Source organism: Quercus suber, unplaced genomic scaffold (assembly GCF_002906115.3).
Source record: "Quercus suber isolate HL8 unplaced genomic scaffold, Cork oak 2.0 scaffold_119, whole genome shotgun sequence".
Lineage (NCBI taxonomy): Eukaryota > Viridiplantae > Streptophyta > Magnoliopsida > Fagales > Fagaceae > Quercus > Quercus suber.
Window position 1 is genome coordinate 141966 of NW_027069584.1, and position 11726 is coordinate 153691.

Consider the following 11726-nt stretch of genomic DNA (forward strand, 5'->3'; position numbering starts at 1 on the left):
CTTAAATAAATAAAAGGAGTTTAATTTATAAGTTAATCCTATCTTAATATTAATTGGCCACCTTTACAAATACCAATTCCGACTAGGAAACTCATCCCCATATGTATATAAATACGGTACCACAGTCCATAAATTTTTTCATCCTTGTGCGTTTTGTTCTCTCGTTCTGTTCTTTGCTACACCGCCTACGGTATATTTGATCATGGTTGTTTCTGCTCGTGATGCTCCTCCTCCTCCTCTATCTCCGGCGGCAGTGGTTGTACGTGAAGTATGGCAGCACAACCTGGAGGAAGAGTTCGACCTCATCAAGATTGCTCTAATGACTCACACGATCGTATCCATGGACACTGAATTTCCTGGAGTTATCTACAAACCTGTTAACGTGGAAAAGCGCGACCTCGGAAGACTGCCACCCTTTTGGAACTATCAACTCATGCGACACAACGTTAACGCCACCAATATTATCCAACTGGGTCTCGGTCTTTGCGACCACAGAGGATGTTTGCCGAATCTCGGTACGGATTCTCAGTACGTGTGGCAGTTCAGCTTTAAGGATTTTGATGTCCACAATGATCTCCAAAACCCTGAATCCATTGAGTTACTTGAGCGACAGGGAATTGATTTTGAGAAGAATTTGGAAGAGGGTATTGACTCTGCTGACTTTGCTGCACTTATGGTTGAGTCTGGGTTGGTTATGAATGGCTCTGATTTCACTTGGGTTACTTTCCATGGTGGATATGACTTTGCCCACCTGATCAAGATCGTGACTGGCCAAGAACTCCCTTGCAATCTCGTGGAGTTTATGGATTTGGTGCAACTCAACTTTGGGCGCAGTGTTTTTGATGTGAAGCATATGATTAGGTTTTGTGATGGGCTCTATGGGGGTTTAGAGAGAGTGGCTAACACACTTGGGGTGCACCGTGTGGCTGGGAGGAGTCACCAGGCTGGGTCTGATACCTTGTTGACTCTACAAACTTTCATGAAGTTCATGGATGTGTATTTCAAAGAGAAGAAGGATCGTGCAACTAGACATAATGGGCATTTGTTGAGAAAGGTTTCGTTTGTTCTTCATGGCTTGGAGTGGATTGACTTTGATCCATCCAATGAAGGATTGAAGCTAAATCCGCTTGGTGATGAGTAGGCAAGCAATTACATTGTATTTGGATTCCCAAAAAAAAAAAAAAAATTATATTACATTACATCTGTTATCGACTCTCTTTTATTTGAGTAATAAGGTTAGCATTTATTTATTTTTTGGTTTATATCAATTGGTCTCTTATCCTCGAAAAAGAGATTTGAAATTCGATTCTTGCCTACATAAAAAATTAATTCATTATAAGTAAACATCATAGATTGAAACTCTTTTAAAATAAAATAAAATAAAATAAAAGTTTCTATCACAAATAACTAGTTAAAACATTGCATCAAGAAAACAAGACATGCACCAAGAACCCTCCTTACAATCTGTGACCAATGTAAATTCCTTTATTTTATTTTTATTTTTTTAGTTTTTCTCTTTATATCGTAATTGATACATTGGAAAAGTTTTACAAAAAGAATGAAATAAATAAAATAAACCATGGTCTTCTCGTTCTTGTGGGTTCATGCTCAACCCAAACTTTCAAATCTTGAGTAGCACGTTGATCTACAATGGGCCATTCAAGCCCACTTGAAGAAAGGGGAAAAAATGTTGGGAGAGGGACAACCACCTTATAGATATTGCATGTTACACCTTATAGAAAGGGAAAGGAAAAAAAAATCACATTGGCTACAAGCCTACAACAATATAATGGCTTGGCCGATTCTCATTATTGAATACTATAGGTACAAGTACAACAAATGAAATTCAATACTTTCAGATCAAGAACAAACAAAAATGAGACAAATGCATGTATACGTATCATAGAGAAGTGCTTGGCAAGGAACCCATTAATATAACATTGTCCCCGTCTTTCGGCTGTGTCTTTTCTGGCTTTGCCCTTGTAAACAGTCCAGAGAGCAGTCCTACAGACAGCCCAGAACCAGATCTCCTCCCCAAAGTTCTATTAACCTCACCACCAGCCCCATTATTTACGCTCTCTTCTGGCCTAAGCTGTGCCCCACAAGGGCAGTTCATGATCTTTCTGAAGCAAGCTTTATGGAATAAGGCTTCGCAAGATCTACACTTTTCAACCTCACCTTCCTGTTAATTATTTTGCAGGTCAGGTTGACGTATGTTATTTAATATTCAACAAAATGACTCCCAAGTTTTATCATGCAAAATAGAATTGGTAAAACTCATGCACACAAACAAATACAAACATACTTAAATACATAGAGACACCAATGGTGACCAGTGACCACTAACTATATTAACTGGTGCAACATAACCCATAGCATGAGTTGGTATATAACAGAGTTACCAAGGATTATAAGAAAAATGATATAGTAAATACTTCCTTGTCAGCACATAACTAATCAAACCATATGGAGAAAGCATAATTAATTTATGGCATGGAACCATGGCCATAGTACAGAACATAAGCCCACCTGAAAAGGGAAAATGAGAGCAGAAGGGTCATTACAAGCTTGTCGAGCATTGCAGGGGACTCCCACATCACAGCATATGAGGCATTGCTCTGTAATATGCTCCAGTATTTTCCTAGATACGGTTTCCACCATCACAGGTAGTGCTGCCAAAGTGTTGATATACATTAGAAATGTACAGTGTATTTAGAAAAGAAAAAATGTTGGGTCAGACATTTGCAGGTAGATTATAAGATGCATGACATTTACTATAATAACAGGAAGATGTAAACTCACATATTCACTCTGCGAACAACTCTATATTCAACATAAATGCATAAAACTAAAATAAAGAGATGGAGTCTTGGCATAAATCCTAAGAAAGCTTTTCCTTTCTATATTTTCCATGTACTAGGTTTGCGGCCCTTTAATGCCTTTTCTTTTAATGGAATTTGTTACTTGTCAAAACAAAAGATTAAATCCTAAAATGGCAATGACCTCTGGGCCCAATGGCACCATCATCACCCATAAATATGGGGTGATGGGTGAGAACAAGAATTCTTATCCAATTGGATGCATTTAATTACCACAGAAACAAAAAGATTGAATCCCAACTGCATAGTCAAAAAATACTAGCAGAGGCTTGAACGTAATATTAATATTGTCTGAAATGAGAAGATCGTCATCATATAAAACATTTCAGACCTTGAATTCCAAAGATGTAGCAGCTTTGATCCACAGTAGAAGATTCAAATGAAAAGGCTCTGTGACAACAAGTGGTTATCATCTTCTGAAGATACGAATCATTCTGCTCTTACTAAAGGCAGATTGGTGCTGAGATGCTGACCTCTATGGTAAAGGTAAACCAAATCCCTAGAAAAGACAATTGATAACACCTCCAATGCTCCATGGGAATGGAATTATTTAATTTTGTATCCATATCATTGAAAGGGGAAAAAGAACACCTTTTTTATTAAATTATGCAACCACCGAGTGGGTTTGAACTTTGAACCCATAAGCTCACCCTCCACCTTGCACTTAAAAGAGGAGGAAGTGGCATTTAAAGACAAAAACTCTTCTTCTTTTTTATTAGTAAGTTACACATGCATGCAGTGGGTTTTGAACCTACAGCCTCACCCCCTGCCTATGGGAGAAGGAACTGCCATTTGCACTAGAGCACATTAGCTTAAAGACAACAACTATATGATGATAAAAAAGAATCAAAACTAATATTAAATAAATAAATAAAAGATAAGATGGAATCAAAACTGTTGCAAATCCTAAAATCAGTTTATATTAATATAACGTATGGAAAGATTGCAAATTCCATACACAAACATTTCATGGAGATGGAATTCTTCAGTTAACATTTCCATACCATTTATAGGCAAAAAGAATCTACAATAATGGGGCTCCTGAAGAAAAGGAATATCATCCTATGATGATGAACTGAATCAAAAACTGTAGCAGAGCATCAAATCAATGAGTTTATATCAATATAACATATGGACATATTGCAAATATCATAAAAAAATGCACTTGTATATTTATATCATACAAAAATGCAATCGAAATAGCAAATGTCAATATGATGTACAAGTGAATGCTAATCCTGTCTGCTGTTTGTATGCATATGAGTATCACTGTATGCGTGTGTCTCTGGATATATACAAGAATATCTCATATCTCATATTAATACTACTGTATAGATTCACAAATTGGATCGTGTAGCAATACAAGCAATCTGAATTAGCAATAATCTAGTTGTTTTTTCGAGTAATTAGCAATAATCTACTTATTTGAAGCTAACCTGCAAAAGCCCCTTTGGAAAGATCAATGAGGTCTCTAAGTGCAAAAAAATCATTGCTTTCAAGAAGATATCTTCGAGACCCAAGTCCTTTGTTTATGGTCCTACGAAATGGGCAGTGAACATATGGAAGCATGGTCCCTATTTTTTTCCTGATACCCATGACATGAAGCAGGGCTGGGACCTTTGAAAATAGGAAAGGATTAACTGCACTAACACAAAGCATGGGCTGCAAGACAATTCATTATAAACAACTATCAAGACCTCTGATAAAGTTAAGTTGAACTAAGAATTTTAGCTTGAATTTTAAAATTTGTGAAGTGAAAACTGATAAAAAGAAAGAAAAAAAAAATGCAAGTGCTGTACACCTGTGTACTTTCCCGCTTTCTCATTTAATATATCAAAACACACACACACACATATATAATCCATGCGCCAGTCCAAACAAACAATAAAATGCATAACAAGTCCTAGTTGAGCAAAATTGGACCATGATGCATAATTCAAGCCAAAGTCAAAAGCTGAAACACTTTATTATGTATGCTACTCAATAAATCTCAAATCATTTATTCCCATTAAGAAGCTATACTGCAATACATAACAACACAGTGAACCATTAAAAGTGAGGGTGAGTATCCAAAGTACCTGGTCATGTATAGAATCCAGATATGATTTAGCCATCTGAGAAACTACATATTGAGTAAAATCCCATTGATGCAAAACTCTTGCTGGCAAGACTGCAGTTTCATTTGTATGGCATGAAGAACAATATAATTGACCAGTGTATTCACAAAGTCGAGGCTTACCCCAACCAAATGTCTGAACAAAGTCTTGCATCATAGTCTTTCCATCATCAAAATGTTTGTGGCATCCAGCACAAGTATAATGCTGTGCTTCTAGCATCTGTTTCATAGATTTGTAAGGGTGAAGTTCAACAACAAGTGATATAGTCTTCCCTAAATTGGAAACATTTTCTGTATCTGCTACTCTAGCAAAAGAGGTTGGCTGAGGCACCGGTGTCTTTGACATAGGAGAACTAGGAAATGAATCTTGAGGCGACAAAAACCAAATCAATGGAGTTGGGGTACTTGAAAAGAATCTGGAATGGAGAATTGAACGTAAACACTCTTGAATCAAAACACTTCTCTCTGCAATAACATCAGGAGATACATTTCCAAATATCTTTCTGGATTCCTTTTCTACAGAGAACCAGGGGGTAGGTAGAATCCAGCCTTGGTCGGCAAATATAGTTTTCAACCGACGATATAGAGTGTAAAAATCACGATATCGTCTTTCAACCTCCCATTGATCCTTGCCGCCCCACACTCTCATTTTATACACAGTGTATTCCTTCACTCCAACCAGTCTTTCACTAAAGGAGACATTCCCCTTCTTCTGTCTCGCACCAACTACTTCAACCCCATCAATTCTAAGCGGGTGTTGAATGAGAGGAAAAGCGTCATCTGTACCAGAAGTAGAAGCAGTTGACCCACCATCTCTAACAGGTAGAGACAGCTGTGACTGTGACATTCTATTATCCTGAGAGAACCTAGTCCTGGGAGTCTCACAAGATTCAAGCAAAATTTCTTCCATGTCATGAACAACCTCATCGTAGAATTCATTTATATCAAGATTCTCCGTCTACAAAATTGGAATGAAAATAAGAATACAACCAACTTAACTTAACCTGTAACTTTGAAGAACCTACACAAAGAATTCCTACTGGAAAAATTCAGACTGCACAAAACCATGGAAGATGGGAGGGGAATGGTTACCTCTTCCCCTTCTTTCAATTTTTTAAAAAAATTAAGAAGGGGAAAGGTGAATAAATATTCCTCCTTTTTGTTTGGATATTATAAAAATTAAGTATGGATAGGAGAGGGAGGGAAGGGAGGGGAAGTCTTATAAATTGACAATTATTACCTTCTTTTGCTAATTTAAAGAAATAGATATAAATTGACATGATAAGGACAACATTGACAATTTATTTTATTTTATTTTAATATAAGCCAAACCCCTCCCCCACCAGATTCCTCCAAATTCCCACTCCAATTTAAGTAAGATACCCCTCAAAAACCCTCCCCCCTCCCCGTTTAAGTTCGTAAACCCTCCATCTCCTCATCTCTCTCCTCCCCCTCCATCATAATCCAAAATGATTATCTTCTAACACATGTAGATATTATTTAAAAATTTTCAAGCACACTATAAAGGATTTACAAATTTTCCATCATCACCCAAAATGATTATCTTCTAACACATGTACATATTATTTTAAGATTTATATCATTGTATTTGTCAGAGTATGAAGAATAAAATGACATGCCAATGAGCTGTAGCTAAAATGGAATTTCCTCCCACAAGAATAAGCGGAATTCGAGGTTTTGGGTTCATATCTCATTGGGAGCATGTGTAAGCTACCAATCAAAAAATCAAGAATAACATGACATGAGAATCTAGAGAAATTTAAAGTACAAATTACAGACTAGCTATTCACTTGTGCTGGAAACTGCCCAAAAAGATGAGTACTCAGTAAACATTGAAACTAATAATAACACACCTGAAGTGATACGGGATGGTCTTCAAAGAGAACTGCAGAAACAGAAGAATTGTTTGAAACTATCCTCGTCTTATTTTCAAAAACAAATGGAGATGACATTGTTTCACGTTCATCAAATAATTTGAGATTTGTGGTTTCTGGAGATACAGTTGAAGTAGAGGAAGGTTGATTAACTGTAACATCAAAGAGATCGAATTTTATTTTTGATTTCCCCACATCTTGATTTGATAAAACTCTACTTTCGGCAGTGCCAATAGCTTCTTTGGTATTTACACATTGATGCTCCCTTTCCATGCCACTATCCACAGTTTTCAAATCCATGTCCAGAGGCAGTCCTTCAGCAAGCTGTTCCGGCTCTATTTGAAAGAGATTGCTAACAGAACTTTCTGGTTTTTCAGAATCTCGAACTTGATTGTTGGTAACGGTAGTGTCTCTCACATGTTGCTGCTCTGATTCATTGAAATTCGAAAACCCACTTGGAATTATGGAAGCACTTTCAGTATGTTCTGCCAATTCATCACCACCTAGAACTTGATACCTGGCTTCAGGAATGCCTCTCACAACTTCCATTCGTTTTGGTTCAGCCAAACTTGAAATAGCAGTTGGGGTCACAGAACAACCATCATTATCATCGCCCAATTCATAATCCCCTTCAATTAGTTTTCCCACCAAAGACATTTCGGTCACAACTTGTCCTTGGTCAATCTGACCAGCTGAAGGAATCCCATGTGTAATCTCAGAATTTGAATTCAGAAGGTTTCCCTCAGTTTCACTATCCTTTTCTTTCTGTTCCTGGAACGGATCCAATGTCAGAGAAGCCAGCATACCACTTCCCTCCGTTTCTTGCTCAAAATCATCCCAATCATCAGAACCAAACGCCACAGACGAGTTAATAAGCAACGGATTTTCATTCTCCACTTTTTTTTCCCGGCCATAACTCACATTTCTCTGAACATGAAATTGGTCCCTACACTCACCATCCGAACCATAATTATACATCGAATCTTCACCTTCCGAATGCTCATGCCTCGACGAGTCCCCATCCTCTTCTCCTTCCCCTCTCTCCCTCTCCGTTCCACCACCCTCGAAATCAAATTCCACATTCATCCCATCAAATAAACTGCCACCCTCTTCGCCAACTACCCTATTCGAAGAACCTTCCCCAACTCCACTCTCTCCCACTTCCACATCCACATCCTGACCCCTCATTACTCCAAGCTCCCCATCCTCTCTCGACCCTATAGACCCTTCTTCCTTACCTGAATCATCATCAAGTCCAAGTCCAACAAGTCCCTCATTATCATACATTTCCAACCTACTAACCCCATCATCCCCAATCATTTCTCGTCGAAAATCAACGTTTCTATTTTGACTCGAATCGAATTTCCCTCCCAAACTAAAACCCTCCAATCCACCACCACCACCACCATCATCCCCGGAAAACCCTAAATTTCTAGTGAACAATTCAGAGTCTGTAAAATCATAAAAATTGGTGATCGTGCTACTGGAAATACTAGGCGTGCCCATGGCCGAGTTCGCGCTGCAATAGCGGTCGAACTCGGACTCGCCGCCGCACGACGAGTACTGCGACGACGGCGACGCCGATGCGGGCGAGATAGCAAGAGCTAACTCACCCGCATCTCCGCCACCGTCGCCACCACCGCCACCGCCGTCCGATTTGGGACGATCGGACGGCGGTGGCAGCGGTGGTGGTGGAGGAGGAGAGGGGACGTGGGATTGGGTCCCACGAGTTCCCTCCCCATTCATCATCGGGAAACACTCAGCGAGTCATGAGAGAAAATCAGAAACCAAACCTGAGGATTTTCAATGGACGGCTGTGATTGAGTTTAAGAATTGAGGAATCCGATGGATCGCGCCGAAGTTTGAGGTTTTGGTGATAAGATTAAGGAAATGAAGTTATGGGATTGGAAATTGAAGCAGAAATGGGTTTGAGAGAGAGAGAGAGAGAGAGAGAGATTGGTTTTCGGAGCTGACCAGATAAATAGAGACAATTTTGGATTTTCGGAGGTTGCGGTGCCGGTGACAACTGAGAATTTTCAGGGTTTATTTATTTTGAGTATTATATGATATTTTTGGATTTTAATGTGCACTGTGTTTGATTATTATTACATGCATGAGATAAGTTTGCAAGTAATTGACTATTTAGATGAGTTTTGAGTCCATGTTAAAGCTTAATTGACCGTTAGGTAGATAGGATAATTATCAAGCATAAGAAGTTACTATGATTCCAGTAAAAATATGTCCACAATAAATTATAAGAGCATTAACACTGGGAAATGCAAATGCCAAATGTAAGGAGAATTTGGCATTTGCAGCCCAAAGTGCTCTGCATCAGAATTCTAAACTCAAGTACTGCAAATTTTTTTGCAATACTGCTATAGTACAATTCTAAAGATAGAATTACACTGTAGCATTATTGTATAAATTTAAATAATATTTTATTCTCAACTCTCTCTCTCTCTCTCAATGATCTGGAATACTCTCTTTCTTTATCGTTTTCTCATCTACCCTCTCAACCCTCTCTCACTTTTATTCTCATCGGCATGATAATCTTTAGGCGGATCGTTTTCTGGCAGTGGAGATCAGCGAGTGGGCATGGGTTAGGTGGAGATCGGCGAGTGGGTTTGTGACTGATGTAGGCATGGGTTAGGTGGTGCAGCGTCGGCGTGGGTTTCTGGCGGTGGAGATCGGCGAGTGGGGGTGGGCTAGGTGGAGATCGGCGAGTAGGTTTGTGACTGATGTGGGCGTAGGTCAGGTGGTGTAGTTGCGGCGTGGGTTTCTTGCGGTGGGTTTCTTGAATTTGTCTACTGGGTATGTGCTAGATTTTGGTTTTGAAGTTTGAGTTATGGGTTATTGTTTGAATTTGTCTAATGGGTTATTGTTTGATGGGAGAGAAAATATATAATTTTGGGATATATTATTTTATTATGTAGATATATTATTTTAATGAGTAGAATAGGGAAATAAAAGTTTGGGATGCTGGAGGTATTGTAAAATGGTATGGTATAATGATAAAGTGACTTTTTGAAATGGTAAAATATAGTAGAATTGTAATTTTCCAATGCTAATGCTCTAAGTGACGGATTACAGCCGTCCGATTTGGGACGATCGGACGGCGGTGGCAGCGGTGGTGGTGGAGGAGGAGAGGGGACGTGGGATTGGGTCCCACGAGTTCCCTCCCCATTCATCATCGGGAAACACTCAGCGAGTCATGAGAGAAAATCAGAAACCAAACCTGAGGATTTTCAATGGACGGCTGTGATTGAGTTTAAGAATTGAGGAATCCGATGGATCGCGCCGAAGTTTGAGGTTTTGGTGATAAGATTAAGGAAATGAAGTTATGGGATTGGAAATTGAAGCAGAAATGGGTTTGAGAGAGAGAGAGAGAGAGAGAGAGATTGGTTTTCGGAGCTGACCAGATAAATAGAGACAATTTTGGATTTTCGGAGGTTGCGGTGCCGGTGACAACTGAGAATTTTCAGGGTTTATTTATTTTGAGTATTATATGATATTTTTGGATTTTAATGTGCACTGTGTTTGATTATTATTACATGCATGAGATAAGTTTGCAAGTAATTGACTATTTAGATGAGTTTTTTTTTTTTTTGTTGAGAAAAGACTATTTAGATGAGTTTTCAGTCCATGTTAAAGCTTAATTGACCGTTAGGTAGATAGGATAATTATCAAGCATATGAAGTTACTATGATTCCAGTAAAAATATGTCCACAATAAATTATAAGAGCATTAGCACTGGGAAATGCAAATGCCAAATGTAAGGAGAATTTGGCATTTGCAGCCCAAAGTGCTCTGCATCAAAATTCTAAACTCAAGTACTGCAAATTTTTTTGCAATACTGCTATAGTACAGTTCTAAAGATAGAATTGCACTGTAGCATTATTGTATAAATTTAAATAATATTTTATTCTCAACTCTCTCTCTCTCAATGATCTGGAATGCTCTCTTTCTTTATCGTTTTCTCATCTACCCTCTCAACCCTCTCTCACTTTTATTCTCATCGGCATGATAATCTTTAGGCGGATCGTTTTCTCAGTATTTTGTTCATCGTTTTCTGGGTATTTTTTGTGGTTTCTGGCAGTGGAGATCAGCGAGTGGGCATAGGTCAGGTGGAGATCGGCGAGTGGGTTTGTGACTGATGTAGGCATGGGTTAGGTGGTGCAACGTCGGCGTGGGTTTCTGGCGGTGGAGATCGGCGAGTGGGGGTGGGTCAGGTGGAGATCGGCGAGTAGGTTTGTGACTGATGTGGGCGTAGGTCAGGTGGTGTAGTTGCGGCGTGGGTTTCTTGCGGTGGGTTTCTTGAATTTGTCTACTGGGTATGTGCTAGATTTTGGTTTTGAAGTTTGAGTTATGGGTTATTGTTTGAATTTGTCTAATGGGTTATTGTTTGATGGGAGAGAAAATATATAATTTTGGGATATATTATTTTATTATGTAGATATATTATTTTAATGAGTAGAATAGAGAAATAAAAGTTTGGGATGCTGGAGGTATTGTAAAATGGTATGGTATAATGATAAAGTGACTTTTTGAAATGGTAAAATATAGTAGAATTGTAATTTTCCAATGCTAATGCTCTAAGTGACGGATTACTACAGGTTGATATTAATGGGTACTACCGCACACTTTTAGTACGATGATCACTTTATAAGTAGAAGTGCTTATGTGGTGTGAGGGGTAAAGGCTATAATTCAAGTTTTCAGGAGGAAGTTTCACACACATATACACTTAGATTAAATTAAAGTAGAATTTCTATCTTGTATAAAAAAAAAAAAAAAAAAAAAAAAAAAAAAAAAAAAAAAAAAAAAAAAAAAAAAATAA

At 38.4% G+C, this 11726-nt stretch overlaps 2 protein-coding genes across 5 annotated transcripts; one reads left to right on the forward strand and one right to left on the reverse strand.

Moving 5' to 3' along the window:
• Window positions 1-202: 202 nt before the first annotated feature.
• LOC112040773 (probable CCR4-associated factor 1 homolog 11) lies at window positions 203-1141 on the forward strand. The gene has a single exon (XM_024073672.2). The coding sequence runs from the start codon at window positions 203-205 to the stop codon at window positions 1139-1141; it is 939 nt and encodes a 312-aa protein (XP_023929440.2).
• Window positions 1142-1749: 608 nt separating this feature from the next.
• LOC112040757 (uncharacterized) lies at window positions 1750-8973 on the reverse strand. Of its 4 annotated transcripts, none has more exons than XM_024073653.2 (5): window positions 6870-8969; window positions 4958-5953; window positions 4316-4541; window positions 2530-2672; window positions 1750-2182 (listed from the first exon to the last, which is right to left on the reverse strand). In XM_024073653.2, exons 1-5 carry the CDS (start codon window positions 8637-8639, stop codon window positions 1901-1903), a joined length of 3417 nt encoding a protein of 1138 aa, XP_023929421.2. In that variant the 5' UTR covers window positions 8640-8969; the 3' UTR covers window positions 1750-1900. The 4 variants fall into 4 exon arrangements, with proteins under 4 accessions (XP_023929421.2, XP_065631870.1, XP_065631871.1 ...); XM_065775798.1 differs by lacking the exon at window positions 1750-2182 and adding an exon at window positions 3211-3269 and having other exon boundaries at window positions 2537-2672; window positions 6870-8972; XM_065775797.1 differs by lacking the exon at window positions 1750-2182 and adding an exon at window positions 3884-3966 and having other exon boundaries at window positions 2566-2672; window positions 6870-8972.
• Between the last annotated feature and the right edge of the window lie 2753 nt (window positions 8974-11726).